This window comes from Salvelinus fontinalis, chromosome 12 (genome assembly GCF_029448725.1).
Source record: "Salvelinus fontinalis isolate EN_2023a chromosome 12, ASM2944872v1, whole genome shotgun sequence".
NCBI classification, from domain to species: Eukaryota; Metazoa; Chordata; class Actinopteri; order Salmoniformes; family Salmonidae; genus Salvelinus; species Salvelinus fontinalis.
Window position 1 is genome coordinate 54,411,503 of NC_074676.1, and position 24,005 is coordinate 54,435,507.

The 24,005-nt window shown below is 52.6% G+C and overlaps 1 protein-coding gene across 5 annotated transcripts in view; it reads right to left on the minus strand.

Annotated features, from left to right (window-relative positions):
* Nucleotides 1-24,005, minus strand: part of LOC129867605 (cytoplasmic FMR1-interacting protein 1 homolog) — a 225,438-nt gene that overhangs the window by 43,881 nt on the left and 157,552 nt on the right. For all 5 annotated transcript variants that reach the window (XM_055941111.1, XM_055941110.1, XM_055941112.1 and 2 more), the window contains 2 exons: nucleotides 19,685-19,772; nucleotides 9,467-9,610 (listed from right to left, as the gene is read on the minus strand). In XM_055941111.1, the coding sequence (XP_055797086.1) occupies nucleotides 9,467-9,610; nucleotides 19,685-19,772 (232 nt within the window). The remainder of the gene's footprint in view (nucleotides 1-9,466; nucleotides 9,611-19,684; nucleotides 19,773-24,005) is intronic.

Here is a 24,005-nt window from a genome sequence, read left to right on the forward strand (position 1 = left end):
GGGAGAGACAGGGTTAATAACATACTGCATGATGGGGCCCTGAGGGGGAGAGACAGGGTTAATAACATACTGCATGATGGGGCCCTGAGGGGGAGAGACAGGGTTAATAACATACTGCATGATGGGGCCCTGAGGGGGAGAGACAGGGTTAATAACATACTGCATGATGGGGCCCTGAGGGGGAGAGACAGGGTTAATAACATACTGCATGATGGGGCCCTGAGGGGGAGAGACAGGGTTAATAACATACTGCATGATGGGGCCCTGAGGGGGAGAGACAGGGTTAATAACATACTGCATGATGGGGCCCTGAGGGGGAGAGACAGGGTTAATAACATACTGCATGATGGGGCCCTGAGGGGGAGAGACAGGGTTAATAACATACTGCATGATGGGGCCCTGAGGGGGAGAGACAGGGTTAATAACATACTGCATGATGGGGCCCTGAGGGGGAGAGACAGGGTTAATAACATACTGCATGATGGGGCCCTGAGGGGGAGAGACAGGGTTAATAACATACTGCATGATGGGGCCCTGAGGGGGAGAGACAGGGTTAATAACATACTGCATGATGGGGCCCTGAGGGGGAGAGACAGGGTTAATAACATACTGCATGATGGGGCCCTGAGGGGGAGAGACAGGGTTAATAACATACTGCATGATGGGGCCCTGAGGGGGAGAGACAGGGTTAATAACATACTGCATGATGGGGCCCTGAGGGGGAGAGACAGGGTTAATAACATACTGCATGATGGGGCCCTGAGGGGGAGAGACAGGGTTAATAACATACTGCATGATGGGGCCCTGAGGGGGAGAGACAGGGTTAATAACATACTGCATGATGGGGCCCTGAGGGGGAGAGACAGGGTTAATAACATACTGCATGATGGGGCCCTGAGGGGGAGAGACAGGGTTAATAACATACTGCATGATGGGGCCCTGAGGGGGAGAGACAGGGTTAATAACATACTGCATGATGGGGCCCTGAGGGGGAGAGACAGGGTTAATAACATACTGCATGATGGGGCCCTGAGGGGGAGAGACAGGGTTAATAACATACTGCATGATGGGGCCCTGAGGGGGAGAGACAGGGTTAATAACATACTGCATGATGGGGCCCTGAGGGGGAGAGACAGGGTTAATAACATACTGCATGATGGGGCCCTGAGGGGGAGAGACAGGGTTAATAACATACTGCATGATGGGGCCCTGAGGGGGAGAGACAGGGTTAATAACATACTGCATGATGGGGCCCTGAGGGGGAGAGACAGGGTTAATAACATACTGCATGATGGGGCCCTGAGGGGGAGAGACAGGGTTAATAACATACTGCATGATGGGGCCCTGAGGGGGAGAGACAGGGTTAATAACATACTGCATGATGGGGCCCTGAGGGGGAGAGACAGGGTTAATAACATACTGCATGATGGGGCCCTGAGGGGGAGAGACAGGGTTAATAACATACTGCATGATGGGGCCCTGAGGGGGAGAGACAGGGTTAATAACATACTGCATGATGGGGCCCTGAGGGGGAGAGACAGGGTTAATAACATACTGCATGATGGGGCCCTGAGGGGGAGAGACAGGGTTAATAACATACTGCATGATGGGGCCCTGAGGGGGAGAGACAGGGTTAATAACATACTGCATGATGGGGCCCTGAGGGGGAGAGACAGGGTTAATAACATACTGCATGATGGGGCCCTGAGGGGGAGAGACAGGGTTAATAACATACTGCATGATGGGGCCCTGAGGGGGAGAGACAGGGTTAATAACATACTGCATGATGGGGCCCTGAGGGGGAGAGACAGGGTTAATAACATACTGCATGATGGGGCCCTGAGGGGGAGAGACAGGGTTAATAACATACTGCATGATGGGGCCCTGAGGGGGAGAGACAGGGTTAATAACATACTGCATGATGGGGCCCTGAGGGGGAGAGACAGGGTTAATAACATACTGCATGATGGGGCCCTGAGGGGGAGAGACAGGGTTAATAACATACTGCATGATGGGGCCCTGAGGGGGAGAGACAGGGTTAATAACATACTGCATGATGGGGCCCTGAGGGGGAGAGACAGGGTTAATAACATACTGCATGATGGGGCCCTGAGGGGGAGAGACAGGGTTAATAACATACTGCATGATGGGGCCCTGAGGGGGAGAGACAGGGTTAATAACATACTGCATGATGGGGCCCTGAGGGGGAGAGACAGGGTTAATAACATACTGCATGATGGGGCCCTGAGGGGGAGAGACAGGGTTAATAACATACTGCATGATGGGGCCCTGAGGGGGAGAGACAGGGTTAATAACATACTGCATGATGGGGCCCTGAGGGGGAGAGACAGGGTTAATAACATACTGCATGATGGGGCCCTGAGGGGGAGAGACAGGGTTAATAACATACTGCATGATGGGGCCCTGAGGGGGAGAGACAGGGTTAATAACATACTGCATGATGGGGCCCTGAGGGGGAGAGACAGGGTTAATAACATACTGCATGATGGGGCCCTGAGGGGGAGAGACAGGGTTAATAACATACTGCATGATGGGGCCCTGAGGGGGAGAGACAGGGTTAATAACATACTGCATGATGGGGCCCTGAGGGGGAGAGACAGGGTTAATAACATACTGCATGATGGGGCCCTGAGGGGGAGAGACAGGGTTAATAACATACTGCATGATGGGGCCCTGAGGGGGAGAGACAGGGTTAATAACATACTGCATGATGGGGCCCTGAGGGGGAGAGACAGGGTTAATAACATACTGCATGATGGGGCCCTGAGGGGGAGAGACAGGGTTAATAACATACTGCATGATGGGGCCCTGAGGGGGAGAGACAGGGTTAATAACATACTGCATGATGGGGCCCTGAGGGGGAGAGACAGGGTTAATAACATACTGCATGATGGGGCCCTGAGGGGGAGAGACAGGGTTAATAACATACTGCATGATGGGGCCCTGAGGGGGAGAGACAGGGTTAATAACATACTGCATGATGGGGCCCTGAGGGGGAGAGACAGGGTTAATAACATACTGCATGATGGGGCCCTGAGGGGGAGAGACAGGGTTAATAACATACTGCATGATGGGGCCCTGAGGGGGAGAGACAGGGTTAATAACATACTGCATGATGGGGCCCTGAGGGGGAGAGACAGGGTTAATAACATACTGCATGATGGGGCCCTGAGGGGGAGAGACAGGGTTAATAACATACTGCATGATGGGGCCCTGAGGGGGAGAGACAGGGTTAATAACATACTGCATGATGGGGCCCTGAGGGGGAGAGACAGGGTTAATAACATACTGCATGATGGGGCCCTGAGGGGGAGAGACAGGGTTAATAACATACTGCATGATGGGGCCCTGAGGGGGAGAGACAGGGTTAATAACATACTGCATGATGGGGCCCTGAGGGGGAGAGACAGGGTTAATAACATACTGCATGATGGGGCCCTGAGGGGGAGAGACAGGGTTAATAACATACTGCATGATGGGGCCCTGAGGGGGAGAGACAGGGTTAATAACATACTGCATGATGGGGCCCTGAGGGGGAGAGACAGGGTTAATAACATACTGCATGATGGGGCCCTGAGGGGGAGAGACAGGGTTAATAACATACTGCATGATGGGGCCCTGAGGGGGAGAGACAGGGTTAATAACATACTGCATGATGGGGCCCTGAGGGGGAGAGACAGGGTTAATAACATACTGCATGATGGGGCCCTGAGGGGGAGAGACAGGGTTAATAACATACTGCATGATGGGGCCCTGAGGGGGAGAGACAGGGTTAATAACATACTGCATGATGGGGCCCTGAGGGGGAGAGACAGGGTTAATAACATACTGCATGATGGGGCCCTGAGGGGGAGAGACAGGGTTAATAACATACTGCATGATGGGGCCCTGAGGGGGAGAGACAGGGTTAATAACATACTGCATGATGGGGCCCTGAGGGGGAGAGACAGGGTTAATAACATACTGCATGATGGGGCCCTGAGGGGGAGAGACAGGGTTAATAACATACTGCATGATGGGGCCCTGAGGGGGAGAGACAGGGTTAATAACATACTGCATGATGGGGCCCTGAGGGGGAGAGACAGGGTTAATAACATACTGCATGATGGGGCCCTGAGGGGGAGAGACAGGGTTAATAACATACTGCATGATGGGGCCCTGAGGGGGAGAGACAGGGTTAATAACATACTGCATGATGGGGCCCTGAGGGGGAGAGACAGGGTTAATAACATACTGCATGATGGGGCCCTGAGGGGGAGAGACAGGGTTAATAACATACTGCATGATGGGGCCCTGAGGGGGAGAGACAGGGTTAATAACATACTGCATGATGGGGCCCTGAGGGGGAGAGACAGGGTTAATAACATACTGCATGATGGGGCCCTGAGGGGGAGAGACAGGGTTAATAACATACTGCATGATGGGGCCCTGAGGGGGAGAGACAGGGTTAATAACATACTGCATGATGGGGCCCTGAGGGGGAGAGACAGGGTTAATAACATACTGCATGATGGGGCCCTGAGGGGGAGAGACAGGGTTAATAACATACTGCATGATGGGGCCCTGAGGGGGAGAGACAGGGTTAATAACATACTGCATGATGGGGCCCTGAGGGGGAGAGACAGGGTTAATAACATACTGCATGATGGGGCCCTGAGGGGGAGAGACAGGGTTAATAACATACTGCATGATGGGGCCCTGAGGGGGAGAGACAGGGTTAATAACATACTGCATGATGGGGCCCTGAGGGGGAGAGACAGGGTTAATAACATACTGCATGATGGGGCCCTGAGGGGGAGAGACAGGGTTAATAACATACTGCATGATGGGGCCCTGAGGGGGAGAGACAGGGTTAATAACATACTGCATGATGGGGCCCTGAGGGGGAGAGACAGGGTTAATAACATACTGCATGATGGGGCCCTGAGGGGGAGAGACAGGGTTAATAACATACTGCATGATGGGGCCCTGAGGGGGAGAGACAGGGTTAATAACATACTGCATGATGGGGCCCTGAGGGGGAGAGACAGGGTTAATAACATACTGCATGATGGGGCCCTGAGGGGGAGAGACAGGGTTAATAACATACTGCATGATGGGGCCCTGAGGGGGAGAGACAGGGTTAATAACATACTGCATGATGGGGCCCTGAGGGGGAGAGACAGGGTTAATAACATACTGCATGATGGGGCCCTGAGGGGGAGAGACAGGGTTAATAACATACTGCATGATGGGGCCCTGAGGGGGAGAGACAGGGTTAATAACATACTGCATGATGGGGCCCTGAGGGGGAGAGACAGGGTTAATAACATACTGCATGATGGGGCCCTGAGGGGGAGAGACAGGGTTAATAACATACTGCATGATGGGGCCCTGAGGGGGAGAGACAGGGTTAATAACATACTGCATGATGGGGCCCTGAGGGGGAGAGACAGGGTTAATAACATACTGCATGATGGGGCCCTGAGGGGGAGAGACAGGGTTAATAACATACTGCATGATGGGGCCCTGAGGGGGAGAGACAGGGTTAATAACATACTGCATGATGGGGCCCTGAGGGGGAGAGACAGGGTTAATAACATACTGCATGATGGGGCCCTGAGGGGGAGAGACAGGGTTAATAACATACTGCATGATGGGGCCCTGAGGGGGAGAGACAGGGTTAATAACATACTGCATGATGGGGCCCTGAGGGGGAGAGACAGGGTTAATAACATACTGCATGATGGGGCCCTGAGGGGGAGAGACAGGGTTAATAACATACTGCATGATGGGGCCCTGAGGGGGAGAGACAGGGTTAATAACATACTGCATGATGGGGCCCTGAGGGGGAGAGACAGGGTTAATAACATACTGCATGATGGGGCCCTGAGGGGGAGAGACAGGGTTAATAACATACTGCATGATGGGGCCCTGAGGGGGAGAGACAGGGTTAATAACATACTGCATGATGGGGCCCTGAGGGGGAGAGACAGGGTTAATAACATACTGCATGATGGGGCCCTGAGGGGGAGAGACAGGGTTAATAACATACTGCATGATGGGGCCCTGAGGGGGAGAGACAGGGTTAATAACATACTGCATGATGGGGCCCTGAGGGGGAGAGACAGGGTTAATAACATACTGCATGATGGGGCCCTGAGGGGGAGAGACAGGGTTAATAACATACTGCATGATGGGGCCCTGAGGGGGAGAGACAGGGTTAATAACATACTGCATGATGGGGCCCTGAGGGGGAGAGACAGGGTTAATAACATACTGCATGATGGGGCCCTGAGGGGGAGAGACAGGGTTAATAACATACTGCATGATGGGGCCCTGAGGGGGAGAGACAGGGTTAATAACATACTGCATGATGGGGCCCTGAGGGGGAGAGACAGGGTTAATAACATACTGCATGATGGGGCCCTGAGGGGGAGAGACAGGGTTAATAACATACTGCATGATGGGGCCCTGAGGGGGAGAGACAGGGTTAATAACATACTGCATGATGGGGCCCTGAGGGGGAGAGACAGGGTTAATAACATACTGCATGATGGGGCCCTGAGGGGGAGAGACAGGGTTAATAACATACTGCATGATGGGGCCCTGAGGGGGAGAGACAGGGTTAATAACATACTGCATGATGGGGCCCTGAGGGGGAGAGACAGGGTTAATAACATACTGCATGATGGGGCCCTGAGGGGGAGAGACAGGGTTAATAACATACTGCATGATGGGGCCCTGAGGGGGAGAGACAGGGTTAATAACATACTGCATGATGGGGCCCTGAGGGGGAGAGACAGGGTTAATAACATACTGCATGATGGGGCCCTGAGGGGGAGAGACAGGGTTAATAACATACTGCATGATGGGGCCCTGAGGGGGAGAGACAGGGTTAATAACATACTGCATGATGGGGCCCTGAGGGGGAGAGACAGGGTTAATAACATACTGCATGATGGGGCCCTGAGGGGGAGAGACAGGGTTAATAACATACTGCATGATGGGGCCCTGAGGGGGAGAGACAGGGTTAATAACATACTGCATGATGGGGCCCTGAGGGGGAGAGACAGGGTTAATAACATACTGCATGATGGGGCCCTGAGGGGGAGAGACAGGGTTAATAACATACTGCATGATGGGGCCCTGAGGGGGAGAGACAGGGTTAATAACATACTGCATGATGGGGCCCTGAGGGGGAGAGACAGGGTTAATAACATACTGCATGATGGGGCCCTGAGGGGGAGAGACAGGGTTAATAACATACTGCATGATGGGGCCCTGAGGGGGAGAGACAGGGTTAATAACATACTGCATGATGGGGCCCTGAGGGGGAGAGACAGGGTTAATAACATACTGCATGATGGGGCCCTGAGGGGGAGAGACAGGGTTAATAACATACTGCATGATGGGGCCCTGAGGGGGAGAGACAGGGTTAATAACATACTGCATGATGGGGCCCTGAGGGGGAGAGACAGGGTTAATAACATACTGCATGATGGGGCCCTGAGGGGGAGAGACAGGGTTAATAACATACTGCATGATGGGGCCCTGAGGGGGAGAGACAGGGTTAATAACATACTGCATGATGGGGCCCTGAGGGGGAGAGACAGGGTTAATAACATACTGCATGATGGGGCCCTGAGGGGGAGAGACAGGGTTAATAACATACTGCATGATGGGGCCCTGAGGGGGAGAGACAGGGTTAATAACATACTGCATGATGGGGCCCTGAGGGGGAGAGACAGGGTTAATAACATACTGCATGATGGGGCCCTGAGGGGGAGAGACAGGGTTAATAACATACTGCATGATGGGGCCCTGAGGGGGAGAGACAGGGTTAATAACATACTGCATGATGGGGCCCTGAGGGGGAGAGACAGGGTTAATAACATACTGCATGATGGGGCCCTGAGGGGGAGAGACAGGGTTAATAACATACTGCATGATGGGGCCCTGAGGGGGAGAGACAGGGTTAATAACATACTGCATGATGGGGCCCTGAGGGGGAGAGACAGGGTTAATAACATACTGCATGATGGGGCCCTGAGGGGGAGAGACAGGGTTAATAACATACTGCATGATGGGGCCCTGAGGGGGAGAGACAGGGTTAATAACATACTGCATGATGGGGCCCTGAGGGGGAGAGACAGGGTTAATAACATACTGCATGATGGGGCCCTGAGGGGGAGAGACAGGGTTAATAACATACTGCATGATGGGGCCCTGAGGGGGAGAGACAGGGTTAATAACATACTGCATGATGGGGCCCTGAGGGGGAGAGACAGGGTTAATAACATACTGCATGATGGGGCCCTGAGGGGGAGAGACAGGGTTAATAACATACTGCATGATGGGGCCCTGAGGGGGAGAGACAGGGTTAATAACATACTGCATGATGGGGCCCTGAGGGGGAGAGACAGGGTTAATAACATACTGCATGATGGGGCCCTGAGGGGGAGAGACAGGGTTAATAACATACTGCATGATGGGGCCCTGAGGGGGAGAGACAGGGTTAATAACATACTGCATGATGGGGCCCTGAGGGGGAGAGACAGGGTTAATAACATACTGCATGATGGGGCCCTGGAGCTGAGGGGGAGAGACAGGGTTAATAACATCCATCCCACCCCTCCACCCCTCCTCCCCTCCACCCCTCCTCCATCCCACCCCTCCTCCTCCACCCCACCCCCCCTCCATCCCACCCCTCCTCCATCCCATCCCTCCTCCATTCCACCCCTCCTCCACCCCACCCCTCCTCCATCCCACCTCTCCTCCATCCCACCCCCACCTCTCCTCCATCCCACCCCTCCACCCCTCCTCCATCCCACCCCTCCTCCATCCCACCCCTCCACCTCTCCTCCATCCCACCCCTCCACCCCTCCTCCATCCCACCCCTCCACCTCTCCTCCATCCCACCCCTCCACCCCTCCTCCATCCCACCCCTCCTCCATCCCACCCCTCCTCCATCCCACCCCTCCACCTCTCCTCCATCCCACCCCCACCTCTCCTCCATCCCACCCCTCCTCCACCCCACCCCTCCTCCACCTCTCCTCCATCCCCCCACCTCTCCCCCACCCCTCCTCCACCTCTCCTCCATCCCACCCCTCCTCCATCCCACCCCTCCACCTCTCCTCCATCCCACCCCTCCACCCCTCCTCCATCCCACCCCTCCTCCACCCCACCCCTCCACCTCTCCTCCATCCCACCCCTCCACCCCTCCTCCATCCCACCCCCTCCTCCACCCCACCCCTCCTCCACCTCTCCTCCATCATACCCCTCCACCCCTCCTCCATCCCACCCCTCCTCCACCCCACCCTTTCTCCACCCCTTCATCCCACCCCTCCTCCACCTCTCCTCCATCCCACCCCTCCTCCACCTCTCCTCCATCCCACCCCTCCTCCATCCCCCCACCTCTCCCCCACCCCTCCTCCACCTCTCCTCCATCCCTCTCCTTTCTCACCAGGCTCTTGACCACTTTCAGCAGCTCCTCCATGACCACAGCGATGCCCTGGTACCCCAGCAGACGACACATGGCCTTGATGTGAGGAGGACCAACAAAGTGTCTGTAGAAACCAAAGATACTGCTGTACGCCAGGTTCAGAGCCTGTAGAGAGGGGAGACAGGAGGTTAAGAGTCGTAGAGGGGGAGACAGGAGGTTACGGGTCTGTAGAGAGGGAGACAGGAGGTTAAGGGTCTGTAGAGGGGGAGACAGGAGGTTAAGGGTCTGTAGAGGGGGAGACAGGAGGTTAAGGGCCTGTAGAGGGGGAGACAGGAGGTTACGGGCCTGTAGAGAGTGGAGACAGGAGGTTAAGGGTCGTAGAGGGGGAGACAGGAGGTTACGGGCCTGTAGAGGGGTAGACAGGAGGTTAAGGGTCTGTAGAGGGGGAGACAGGAGGTTCAGAGCCTGTAGAGGGGGAGACAGGAGGCTCAGGGTCGTAGAGGGGGAGACAGGAGGTTCAGGGTCGTAGAGGGGGAGACAGGAGGTTCAGGGTCGTAGAGGGGGAGACAGGAGGTTAAGGGTCTGTAGAGGGGGAGACAGGAGGTTAAGGGTCTGTAGAGGGGGAGACAGGAGGTTCAGAGCCTGTAGAGGGCGAGACAGGAGGTTCAGAGCCTGTAGAGGGGGAGACCGGAGGTTAAGGGTCTGTAGAGGGGGAGACAGGAGGTTCAGAGCCTGTAGAGGGGGAGACAGGAGGTTAAGGGCCTGTAGAGGGGAGACAGGAGGTTATGGGCCTGTAGAGGGGGAGACAGGAGGTTAAGGAACTGTAGAGGGGGAGACAGGAGGTTCAGAGCCTGTAGAGGGGGAGACAGGAGGTTAAGGGCCTGTAGAGGGGGAGACAGGAGGTTAAGGGCCTGTAGGAGGGGGAGACAGGAGGTTAAGGGCCTGTAGAGGGGAGACAGGAGGTTAAGGGTCTGTAGAGAGGGGAGACAGGAGGTTAAGGGTCTGTAGAGAGGGGAGACAGGAGGTTAAGGGTCTGTAGAGGGGGAGACAGGAGGTTCAGAGCCTGTAGAGAGGGGAGACAGGAGGTTACGGGTCGTAGAGGGGGAGACAGGAGGTTACGGGTCGTAGAGGGGGAGACAGGATGTTACGGGTCTGTAGAAACCAAAGATACTGCTGTACGCCAGGTTCAGAGCCTGCAGAGAGGGGAGAGAGGGAGGGATAGGGAAAAAAAAAGAGAGAGGGAAACAGGGAGAGAGAGAGAAAGTCATGCCAGAATTTCCCCCTACAATATTCACTTTCTCGCTCCCTCCCTCTCTGTCAGCTCTGAGTTGCTGTTGCTGTAATTGCTCAGTGGTGATGCTGGGGACCGGAGGAGAAGTGTTCCACTACATTGTAGGGGACTGGAGGAGAAGTGTTCCACTACACTGTAGGGGACTGGAGGAGAAGTGTTCCACTACACTGTAGGGGACTGGAGGAGGAGTGTTCCACTACACTGTAGGGGACTGGAGGAGGAGTGTTCCACTACACTGTAGGGGACCGGAGGAGAAGTGTTCCACTACATTGTAGGGGACTGGAGGAGAAGTGTTCCACTACACTGTAGGGGACTGGAGGAGAAGTGTTCCACTACACTGTAGGGGACTGGAGGAGAAGTGTTCCACTACACTGTAGGGGGCTGGAGGAGAAGTGTTCCACTACACTGTAGGGGGCTGGAGGAGAAGTGTTCCACTACACTGTAGGGGGCTGGAGGAGAAGTGTTCCACTACACTGTAGGGGGCTGGAGGAGAAGTGTTCCACTACACTGTAGGGGACTGGAGGAGAAGTGTTCCACTACATTGTAGGGGACTGGAGGAGAAGTGTTCCACTACACTATAGGGGTCTGGAGGAGAAGTGTTCCACTACACTGTAGGGGACTGGAGGAGAAGTGTTCCACTACACTGTAGGGGGCTGGAGGAGAAGTGTTCCACTACTCTGTAGGGGACTGGAGGAGAAGTGTTCCACTACACTGTAGGGGGCTGGAGGAGAAGTGTTCCACTACACTGTAGGGGACTGGAGGAGAAGTGTTCCACTACACTGTAGGGGACTGGAGGAGAAGTGTTCCACTACACTGTAGGGGACTGGAGGAGAAGTGTTCCACTACACTGTAGGGGGCTGGAGGAGAAGTGTTCCACTACACTGTAGGGGACTGGAGGAGAAGTGTTCCACTACACTGTAGGGGGCTGGAGGAGAAGTGTTCCACTACACTTTAGGGGGCTGGAGGAGAAGTGTTCCACTACACTGTAGGGGACTGGAGGAGAAGTGTTCCACTACACTGTAGGGGACTGGAGGAGAAGTGTTCCACTACACTGTAGGGGGCTGGAGGAGAAGTGTTCCACTACACTGTAGGGGGCTGGAGGAGAAGTGTTCCACTACACTGTAGGGGGCTGGAGGAGAAGTGTTCCACTACACTGTAGGGGGCTGGAGGAGAAGTGTTCCACTACACTGTAGGGGGCTGGAGGAGAAGTGTTCCACTACACTGTAGGGGGCTGGAGGAGAAGTGTTCCACTACAATGTAGGGGTCTGGAGGAGAAGTGTTCCACTACTTTGTAGGGGGCTGGAGGAGAAGTGTTCCACTACTTTGTAGGGGACTGGAGGAGAAGTGTTCCACTACACTGTAGGGGGCTGGAGGAGAAGTGTTCCACTACACTGTAGGGGGCTGGAGGAGTGTTCCACTACACTGTAGGGGGCTGGAGGAGAAGTGTTCCACTACACTGTAGGGGTCTGGAGGAGAAGTGTTCCACTACACTGTAGGGGACTGGAGGAGTGTTCCACTACACTGTAGGGGGCTGAAGGAGAAGTGTTCAACTACACTGTAGGTGACTGGAGGAGAAGTGTTCCACTACACTGTAGGGGACTGGAGGAGAAGTGTTCCACTACACTGTAGGGGACTTGAGGAGAAGTGTTCCACTACACTGTAGGGGGCTGGAGGAGAAGTGTTCCACTACACTGTAGGGGGCTGGCGGAGTGTTCCACTACACTGTAGGGGTCTGGAGGAGTAGTGTTCCACTACACTGTAGGGGACTGGAGGAGGAGTGTTCCACTACACTGTAGGGGGCTGGAGGAGAAGTGTTCCACTACTCTGTAGGGGACTGGAGGAGAAGTGTTCCACTACACTGTAGGGGGCTGGAGGAGAAGTGTACCACTACACTGTGGGGGACTGGAGGAGAAGTGTTCCACTACTCTGTAGGGGACTGGAGGAGAAGTGTTCCACTACTCTGTATGGGACTGGAGGAGAAGTGTTCCACTACACTGTAGGGGACTGGAGGAGAAGTGTTCCACTACTCTGTATGGGACTGGAGGGGAAGTGTTCCACTCCACTGTAGGGGGCTGGAGGAGAAGTGTTCCACTACACTGTAGGGGTCTGGAGGAGAAGTGTTCCACTACACTGTAGGGGACTGGAGGAGAAGTGTTCCACTACACTGTAGGGGGCTGGAGGAGTGTTCCACTACACTGTAGGGGTCTGGAGGAGAAGTGTTCCACTACACTGTAGGGGACTGGAGGAGAAGTGTTCCACTACACTGTAGGGGACTGGAGGAGAAGTGTTCCACTACTCTGTATGGGACTGGAGGGGAAGTGTTCCACTCCACTGTAGGGGGCTGGAGGAGAAGTGTTCCACTACACTGTAGGGGACTGGAGGAGAAGTGTTCCACTACACTGTAGGGGACTGGAGGAGAAGTGTTCCACTACTCTGTATGGGACTGGAGGAGAAGTGTTCCACTACACTGTAGGGGACTGGAGGAGAAGTGTTCCACTACACTGTAGGGGGCTGGAGAAGTGTTCCACTACACTGTAGGGGGCTGGAGGAGAAGTGTTCCACTACACTGTAGGAGACTGGAGGAGAAGTGTTCCACTACACTGTAGGGGGCTGGAGAAGTGTTCCACTACACTGTAGGGGGCTGGAGAAGTGTTCCACTACATTGTAGGGGACTGGAGGAGAAGTGTTCCACTACACTGTAGGGGGCTGGAGGAGAAGTGTTCCACTACACTGTAGGGGTCTGGAGGAGAAGTGTTCCACTACACTGTAGGGGTCTGGAGGAGAAGTGTTCCACTACATTGTGGGGGCTGGAGGAGTGTTCCACTACATTGTAGGGGGCTGGAGGAGAAGTGTTCCACTACACTGTAGGGGACTGGAGGAGAAGTGTTCCACTACACTGTAGGGGACTGGAGGAGAAGTGTTCCACTACACTGTAGGGGGCTGGAGAGGTGTTCCACTACACTGTAGGGGACTGGAGGAGAAGTGTTCCACTACACTGTAGGGGGCTGGAGTAGAAGTGTTCCACTACACTGTAGGGGGCTGGAGTAGAAGTGTTCCACTACACTGTAGGGGGCTGGAGAAGTGTTCCACTACACTGTAGGGGACTGGAGGAGAAGTGTTCCACTACACTGTAGGGGGCTGGAGGAGAAGTGTTCCACTACACTGTAGGGGGCTGGAGGAGAAGTGTTCCACTACACTGTAGGGGGCTGGAGGAGAAGTGTTCCACTACACTGTAGGGGGCTGGAGGAGAAGTGTTCCACTACACTGTAGGGGGCTGGAGGAGTGTTCCACTACACTGTAGGGGGCTGGAGGAGAAGTGTTCCACTACACTGTAGGGGGCTGGAGGAGAAGTGTTCCACTACACTGTAGGGGACTGGAGGAGAAGTGTTCCACTACACTGTAGGGGGCTGGAGGAGAAGTGTTCCACTACATTGTAGGGGGCTGGAGGAGAAGTGTTCCACTACACTGTAGGGGGCTGGAGGAGTGTTCCACTCCACTGTAGGGGACTGGAGGAGAAGTGTTCCACTACACTGTAGGGGACTGGAGGAGAAGTGTTCCACTACATTGTAGGGGACTGGAGGAGAAGTGTTCCACTACATTGTAGGGGGCTGGAGGAGAAGTGTTCCACTACACTGTAGGGGGCTGGAGGAGAAGTGTTCCACTACACTGTAGGGGGCTGGAGGAGTGTTCCACTACACTGTAGGGGGCTGGAGGAGAAGTGTTCCACTACACTGTAGGGGACTGGAGAAGTGTTCCACTACATTTTAGGGGGCTGGAGGAGAAGTGTTCCACTACTCTGTAGGGGACTGGAGGAGAAGTGTTCCACTACACTGTAGGGGACTGGAGGAGAAGTGTACCACTACACTGTAGGGGACCGGAGGAGAAGTGTTCCACTACACTGTAGGGGGCTGGAGGAGAAGTGTTCCACTACACTGTAGGGGACTGGAGGAGAAGTGTTCCACTACACTGTAGGGGGCTGGAGGAGAAGTGTTCCACTACACTGTAGGGAGCTGGAGGAGAAGTGTTCCACTACACTGTAGGGGGCTGGAGGAGAGGTGTTCCACTACACTGTAGGGAGCTGGAGGAGAAGTGTTCCACTACACTATAGGGGGCTGGAGGAGAAGTGTTCCACTACACTGTAGGGGACTGGAGGAGAAGTGTTCCACTACACTGTAGGGGACTGGAGGAGAAGTGTTCCACTACACTGTAGGGGGCTGGAGGAGAAGTGTTCCACTACATTGTAGGGGGCTGGAGGAGAAGTGTTCCACTACACTGTAGGGGACTGGAGGAGAAGTGTTCCACTACACTGTAGGGGGCTGGAGGAGAAGTGTTCCACTACACTGTAGGGGGCTGGAGGAGAAGTGTTCCACTACACTGTAGGGGGCTGGAGGAGAAGTGTTCCACTACACTGTAGGGGACTGGAGGAGTGTTCCACTACTCTGTAGGGGGCTGGAGGAGAAGTGTTCCACTACTCTGTAGGGGACTGGAGGAGAAGTGTTCCACTACACTGTAGGGGGCTGGAGGAGAAGTGTTCCACTACACTGTAGGGGGCTGGAGGAGAAGTGTTCCACTACACTGTAGGGGGCTGGAGGAGAAGTGTTCCACTACTCTGTAGGGGACTGGAGGAGAAGTGTTCCACTACACTGTAGGGGGCTGGAGGAGAAGTGTACCACTACACTGTGGGGGACTGGAGGAGAAGTGTTCCACTACTCTGTAGGGGACTGGAGGAGAAGTGTTCCACTACTCTGTATGGGACTGGAGGAGAAGTGTTCCACTACACTGTAGGGGACTGGAGGAGAAGTGTTCCACTACTCTGTATGGGACTGGAGGGGAAGTGTTCCACTCCACTGTAGGGGGCTGGAGGAGAAGTGTTCCACTACACTGTAGGGGTCTGGAGGAGAAGTGTTCCACTACACTGTAGGGGACTGGAGGAGAAGTGTTCCACTACACTGTAGGGGGCTGGAGGAGTGTTCCACTACACTGTAGGGGTCTGGAGGAGAAGTGTTCCACTACACTGTAGGGGACTGGAGGAGAAGTGTTCCACTACACTGTAGGGGACTGGAGGAGAAGTGTTCCACTACTCTGTATGGGACTGGAGGGGAAGTGTTCCACTCCACTGTAGGGGGCGGGAGGAGAAGTGTTCCACTACACTGTAGGGGACTGGAGGAGAAGTGTTCCACTACACTGTAGGGGACTGGAGGAGAAGTGTTCCACTACTCTGTATGGGACTGGAGGAGAAGTGTTCCACTACACTGTAGGGGACTGGAGGAGAAGTGTTCCACTACACTGTAGGGGGCTGGAGAAGTGTTCCACTACACTGTAGGGGGCTGGAGGAGAAGTGTTCCACTACACTGTAGGAGACTGGAGGAGAAGTGTTCCACTACACTGTAGGGGGCTGGAGAAGTGTTCCACTACACTGTAGGGGGCTGGAGAAGTGTTCCACTACATTGTAGGGGACTGGAGGAGAAGTGTTCCACTACACTGTAGGGGGCTGGAGGAGAAGTGTTCCACTACACTGTAGGGGTCTGGAGGAGAAGTGTTCCACTACACTGTAGGGGTCTGGAGGAGAAGTGTTCCACTACATTGTAGGGGGCTGGAGGAGTGTTCCACTACATTGTAGGGGGCTGGAGGAGAAGTGTTCCACTACACTGTAGGGGACTGGAGGAGAAGTGTTCCACTACACTGTAGGGGACTGGAGGAGAAGTGTTCCACTACACTGTAGGGGGCTGGAGAAGTGTTCCACTACACTGTAGGGGACTGGAGGAGAAGTGTTCCACTACACTGTAGGGGGCTGGAGTAGAAGTGTTCCACTACACTGTAGGGGGCTGGAGTAGAAGTGTTCCACTACACTGTAGGGGGCTGGAGAAGTGTTCCACTACACTGTAGGGGACTGGAGGAGAAGTGTTCCACTACACTGTAGGGGGCTGGAGGAGAAGTGTTCCACTACACTGTAGGGGGCTGGAGGAGAAGTGTTCCACTACACTGTAGGGGGCTGGAGGAGAAGTGTTCCACTACACTGTAGGGGGCTGGAGGAGAAGTGTTCCACTACACTGTAGGGGGCTGGAGGAGTGTTCCACTACACTGTAGGGGGCTGGAGGAGAAGTGTTCCACTACACTGTAGGGGGCTGGAGGAGAAGTGTTCCACTACACTGTAGGGGACTGGAGGAGAAGTGTTCCACTACACTGTAGGGGGCTGGAGGAGAAGTGTTCCACTACATTGTAGGGGGCTGGAGGAGAAGTGTTCCACTACACTGTAGGGGGCTGGAGGAGTGTTCCACTCCACTGTAGGGGACTGGAGGAGAAGTGTTCCACTACACTGTAGGGGACTGGAGGAGAAGTGTTCCACTACATTGTAGGGGACTGGAGGAGAAGTGTTCCACTACATTGTAGGGGGCTGGAGGAGAAGTGTTCCACTACACTGTAGGGGGCTGGAGGAGAAGTGTTCCACTACACTGTAGGGGGCTGGAGGAGTGTTCCACTACACTGTAGGGGGCTGGAGGAGAAGTGTTCCACTACACTGTAGGGGACTGGAGAAGTGTTCCACTACATTTTAGGGGGCTGGAGGAGAAGTGTTCCACTACTCTGTAGGGGACTGGAGGAGAAGTGTTCCACTACACTGTAGGGGACTGGAGGAGAAGTGTACCACTACACTGTAGGGGACCGGAGGAGAAGTGTTCCACTACACTGTAGGGGGCTGGAGGAGAAGTGTTCCACTACACTGTAGGGGACTGGAGGAGAAGTGTTCCACTACACTGTAGGGGGCTGGAGGAGAAGTGTTCCACTACACTGTAGGGAGCTGGAGGAGAAGTGTTCCACTACACTGTAGGGGGCTGGAGGAGAAGTGTTCCACTACACTGTAGGGAGCTGGAGGAGAAGTGTTCCACTACACTATAGGGGGCTGGAGGAGAAGTGTTCCACTACACTGTAGGGGACTGGAGGAGAAGTGTTCCACTACACTGTAGGGGACTGGAGGAGAAGTGTTCCACTACACTGTAGGGGGCTGGAGGAGAAGTGTTCCACTACATTGTAGGGGGCTGGAGGAGAAGTGTTCCACTACACTGTAGGGGACTGGAGGAGAAGTGTTCCACTACACTGTAGGGGGCTGGAGGAGAAGTGTTCCACTACACTGTAGGGGGCTGGAGGAGAAGTGTTCCACTACACTGTAGGGGGCTGGAGGAGAAGTGTTCCACTACACTGTAGGGGACTGGAGGAGTGTTCCACTACTCTGTAGGGGGCTGGAGGAGAAGTGTTCCACTACTCTGTAGGGGACTGGAGGAGAAGTGTTCCACTACACTGTAGGGGGCTGGAGGAGAAGTGTTCCACTACACATGAGGTCTTTAAGGTCAGGGCCCTCCGCAAGGCTCACAAAATCATTTTAGGATTAGGGTTAGGGATGGGCTAGGGCTTTAGGGTAGGAATGGGCTAGGGTTAGGGTAGGGATGGGATAGGGTTAGGGTTAGGGATGGGATACGGATGGGATAGGGATGGGATAGGGTTAGGGCTTTAGGGATGGGATGGGGTAGGGTTAGGGATGGGATACGGATGGGATAGGGTTAGGGATGGGATACGGATGGGATAGGGATGGGATAGGGTTAGGGATGGGATACGGATGGGATAGGGATGGGATAGGGTAGGGTTAGGGTTAGGGATGGGATAGGGTTAGGGTAGGGATGGGATAGGGTTAGGGCTTTAGGGATGGGATAGGGTTAGGGCTTTAGGGATGGGATAGGGTTAGGGTAGGGATGGGATAGGGTTAGGGCTTTAGGGATGGGATAGGGTTAGGGTAGGGATGGGATAGGGTTAGGGTAGGGATGGGATAGGGTTAGGGTAGGGATGGGATAGGGTTAGGGTAGGGATGGGATAGGGTTAGGGCTTTAGGGATGGGATGGGGTAGGGTTAGGGCTTTAGGGATGGGATAGGGTTAGGGTAGGGATGGGATAGGGTAGGGATGGGATAGGGTTAGGGTAGGGATGGGATAGGGTTAGGGCTTTAGGGATGGGATGGGGTAGGGTTAGGGCTTTAGGGATGGGATAGGGTTAGGGTAGGGATGGGATAGGGTAGGGATGGGATAGGGTTAGGGCTTTAGGGATGGGATAGGGTTAGGGCTTTAGGGATGGGATAGGGTTAGGGCTTTAGGGATGGGATAGGGTTAGGGTAGGGATGGGATAGGGTTAGGGCTTTAGGGATGGGATAGGGTTAGGGTAGGGATGGGATAGGGTTAGGGCTTTAGGGATGGGATAGGGTTAGGGTAGGGATGGGATAGGGTTAGGGTAGGGATGGGATAGGGTTAGGGTAGGGATGGGATAGGGTAGGGATGGGATAGGGTTAGGGTAGGGATGGGATAGGGTTAGGGCTTTAGGGATGGGGTAGGGTTAGGGTAGGGATGGGATAGGGTAGGGATGGGATAGGGTTAGGGCTTTAGGGATGGGATAGGGTTAGGGCTTTAGGGATGGGATAGGGTTAGGGCTTTAGGGATGGGGTTGGGATAGGGTAGGGGTAACATACCTTTGACCCGTACAGGTACTGTGGCTGGGTAGGAGTAGGGTTATACTGACCTTTGACCCGTACAGGTACTGTGGCTGGGTAGGAGTAGGGTTATACTGACCTTTGACCCGTACAGGTACTGGGGCTGGGTAGGGGTAGGGTTGTACTGACCTTTGACCCGTACAGGTACTGGGGCTGGGTAGGAGTAGGGTTATACTGACCTTTGACCCGTACAGGTACTGGGGCTGGGTAGGGTAGGGTTATACTGACCTTTGACCCGTACAGGTACTGTGGCTGGGTAGGAGTAGGGTTATACTGACCTTTGACCCGTACAGGTACTGGGGCTGGGTAGGGGTAGGGTTATACTGACCTTTGACCCGTACAGGTACTGGGGCTGGGTAGGGTTGTACTGACCTTTGACCCATACAGGTACTGTGGCTGGGTAGGAGTAGGGTTATACTGACCTTTGACCCGTACAGGTACTGGGGCTGGGCGTTGGGCGGCTTGTCCCTCTGGAACTCCTGGGAGAAGGGCAGGACCGTGCGGACAAACCTACAGAGAAAGAGAGGAGAGATTGGATATTCCAATTAATAATCTATATTTTTCCATTAACCACAGAGAGCCCTCACAAAGACAGGGAGAAAACCAGGAATATACATTTCATGATGGTGATTAAGAACTTAAAACAAGTCCACCTGGTTTCTACCCCCTCCTCCCTCTCTCTTCCCCCATCAGGGATTTCTGACGACATCAGATGAAACATCCTCATCACATTCTGAACAGCTGGACACGTGTCAGACGGACTGCTCTGATATGTAATGAATAAATCCTTCGTAACCCCCTCTGCTGTAAACAGGAACAGGTAGAAATCCTTCATACCCCCCTCTGCTGTAAACAAGAACAGGTGGAAATCCTTCATACCCCCTCTGCTGTAAACAGGAACAGGTAGAAATCCTTCGTAACCCCCTCTGCTGTAAACAAGAACAGGTAGAAATCCTTCGTAACCCCCTCTGCTGTAAACAAGAACAGGTAGAAATCCTTCGTAACCCCCTCTGCTGTAAACAGGAACAGGTAGAAATCCTTCATACCCCCCTCTGCTGTAAACAAGAACAGGTAGAAATCCTTCATACCCCCCTCTGCTGTAAACAAGAACAGGTAGAAATCCTTCATACCCCCTCTGCTGTAAACAGGAACAGGTAGAAATCCTTCGTAACCCCCTCTGCTGTAAACAAGAACAGGTAGAAATCCTTCATAACCCCCTCTGCTGTAAACAAGAACAGGTAGAAATCCTTCATACCCCCCTCTGCTCTAAACAAGAACAGGTAGAAATCCTTCATACCCCCTCTGCTGTAAACAAGAACAGGTAGAAATCCTTCATACCCCCTCTGCTGTAAACAAGAACAGGTGGAAATCATTCATATCCCCCCCTGCTGTAAACAAGAACAGGTAGAAATCCTTCATACCCCCCTCTGCTGTAAACAAGAACAGGTAGAAATCCTTCATACCCCCCTCTGCTGTAAACAAGAACAGGTAGAAATCCTTCATACCCCCTCTGCTGTAAACAGGAACAGGTAGAAATCCTTCATACCCCCCTCTGCTGTAACCAAGAACAGGTAGAAATCCTTCATAACCCCCTCTGCTGTAACCAAGAACAGGTAGAAATCCTTCATACCCCCCTCTGCTGTAAACAAGAACAGGTAGAAATCCTTCATACCCCCCTCTGCTGTAAACAAGAACAGGTAGAAATCCTTCATCTTTGGATTTGATCATTAGCAGGTATCGGCTTAATGCTGCCATGCAGTGTTTGGTGTTTGGTGTAGTTGTAGCAGCAGTTGTGTGTGTAGTTGTAGTTGTGTGTGTGTAGTTGTAGCAGTAGTTGTGTGTGTAGTTATAGTTGTGTGTGTGTAGTTGTAGCAGTAGTTGTGTGTGTAGTTGTAGTTGTGTGTGTGTAGTTGTAGCAGTAGTTGTGTGTGTAGTTGTAGTTGTGTGTGTGTAGTTGTAGCAGTAGTTGTGTGTGTAGTTGTAGCAGTAGTTGTGTGTGTGTAGTTGTAGCAGTAGTTGTGTGTGTGTAGTTGTAGCAGCAGTTGTGTGTGTAGTTGCAGCAGTAGCTGTGTGTGTAGTTGTAGCAGTAGTTGTGTGTGTGTAGTTGTAGCAGTAGTTGTGTGTGTAGTTGTAGCAGTAGTTGTGTGTGTGTAGTTGTAGCAGTAGTTGTGTGTGTGTAGTTGTAGCAGTAGTTGTGTGTGTAGTTGTAGTTGTGTGTGTAGTTGTAGCAGTAGTTGTGTGTGTAGTTGTAGCAGTAGATGTGTGTGTGTAGTTGTAGCAGTAGTTGTGTGTGTGTAGTTGTAGCAGTAGATGTGTGTGTAGTTGTAGTTGTGTGTGTGTAGTTGTAGCAGTAGTTGTGTGTGTAGTTGTAGTTGTGTGTGTGTAGTTGTAGCAGTAGTTGTGTGTGTAGTTGTAGCAGTAGTTGTGTGTGTGTAGTTGTAGCAGTAGTTGTGTGTGTGTAGTTGTAGCAGTAGCTGTGTGTGTAGTTGTAGCAGTAGTTGTGTGTGTAGTTGTAGCAGTAGTTGTGTGTGTGTAGTTGTAGCAGTAGATGTGTGTGTGTAGTTGTAGCAGTAGTTGTGTGTGTGTAGTTGTAGCAGTAGATGTGTGTGTAGTTGTAGCAGTAGTTGTGTGTGTAGTTGTAGCAGTAGTTGTGTGTGTGTAGTTGTAGCAGTAGTTGTGTGTGTAGTTGTAGTTGTGTGTGTGTAGTTGTAGCAGTAGATGTGTGTGTAGTTGTAGCAGCAGTTGTGTGTGTGTAGTTGTAGCAGTAGTTGTGTGTGTGTAGTTGTAGCAGTAGTTGTGTGTGTAGTTGTAGCAGCAGTTGTGTGTGTGTAGTTGTAGCAGTAGTTGTGTGTGTAGTTGTAGCAGTAGCTGTGTGTGTAGTTGTAGCAGTAGTTGTGTGTGTAGTTGTAGCAGTAGTTGTGTGTGTGTAGTTGTAGCAGTAGTTGTGTGTGTAGTTGTAGCAGTAGCTGTGTGTGTGTAGTTGTAGCAGTAGTTGTGTGTGTAGTTGTAGCAGTAGTTGTGTGTGTGTAGTTGTAGCAGTAGTTGTGTGTGTAGTTGTAGCAGTAGTTGTGTGTGTGTAGTTGTAGCAGTAGTTGTGTGTGTAGTTGTAGCAGTAGTTGTGTGTGTGTAGTTGTAGCAGTAGTTGTGTGTGTAGTTGTAGCAGTAGTTGTGTGTGTGTAGTTGTAGCAGTAGTTGTGTGTGTGTAGTTGTAGCAGTAGTTGTGTGTGTAGTTGTAGTTGTGTGTGTGTAGTTGTAGCAGTAGTTGTGTGTGTAGTTGTAGCAGTAGTTGTGTGTGTGTAGTTGTAGCAGCAGTTGTGTGTGTAGTTGTAGCAGTAGTTGTGTGTGTGTAGTTGTAGTTGTGTGTGTGTAGTTGCAGCAGTAGCTGTGTGTGTAGTTGTAGCAGTAGCTGTGTGTGTGTAGTTGTAGCAGTAGTTGTGTGTGTAGTTGTAGCAGTAGATGTGTGTGTAGTTGTAGCAGTAGTTGTGTGTGTAGTTGTAGCAGTAGTTGTGTGTGTGTAGTTGTAGCAGTAGTTGTGTGTGTAGTTGTAGCAGTAGTTGTGTGTGTAGTTGTAGCAGTAGTTGTGTGTGTGTAGTTGTAGCAGTAGTTGTGTGTGTGTAGTTGTAGCAGTAGTTGTGTGTGTGTAGTTGTAGCAGCAGTTGTGTGTGTGTAGTTGTAGCAGTAGTTGTGTGTGTAGTTGTAGTTGTGTGTGTAGTTGTAGCAGTAGTTGTGTGTGTAGTTGTAGTTGTGTGTGTGTAGTTGTAGCAGTAGATGTGTGTGTAGTTGTAGCAGCAGTTGTGTGTGTGTAGTTGTAGCAGTAGTTGTGTGTGTGTAGTTGTAGCAGTAGTTGTGTGTGTGTAGTTGTAGCAGTAGTTGTGTGTGTAGTTGTAGTTGTGTGTGTAGTTGTAGCAGTAGTTGTGTGTGTGTAGTTGCAGCAGTAGCTGTGTGTGTAGTTGTAGCAGTAGTTGTGTGTGTAGTTGTAGCAGTAGTTGTGTGTGTGTAGTTGTAGCAGTAGTTGTGTGTGTAGTTGTAGCAGTAGTTGTGTGTGTGTAGTTGTAGCAGTAGTTGTGTGTGTAGTTGTAGTTGTGTGTGTAGTTGTAGCAGTAGCTGTGTGTGTAGTTGTAGTTGTGTGTGTGTAGTTGTAGCAGTAGTTGTGTGTGTAGTTGCAGCAGTAGTTGTGTGTGTGTAGTTGTAGCAGTAGTTGTGTGTGTAGTTGTAGTTGTGTGTGTGTAGTTGTAGCAGTAGTTGTGTGTGTGTAGTTGTAGCAGTAGTTGTGTGTGTGTAGTTGTAGCAGTAGTTGTGTGTGTGTAGTTGTAGCAGTAGTTGTGTGTGTAGTTGTAGCAGTAGTTGTGTGTGTGTAGTTGTAGCAGTAGTTGTGTGTAGTTGTAGCAGTAGTTGTGTGTGTGTAGTTGTAGCAGTAGTTGTGTGTGTAGTTGTAGTTGTGTGTGTGTAGTTGTAGCAGTAGTTGTGTGTGTGTAGTTGTAGCAGTAGTTGTGTGTGTAGTTGTAGCTGTGTGTGTAGTTGTAGCAGTAGTTGTGTGTGTAGTTGTAGCAGTAGCTGTGTGTGTAGTTGTAGCAGCAGTTGTGTGTGTGTAGTTGTAGCAGTAGTTGTGTGTGTAGTTGTAGCAGTAGCTGTGTGTGTGTGTAGTTGTAGTTGTGTGTGTGTAGTTGTAGCAGTAGTTGTGTGTAGTTGTAGCAGTAGTTGTGTGTGTGTAGTTGTAGCAGTAGTTGTGTGTGTGTAGTTGTA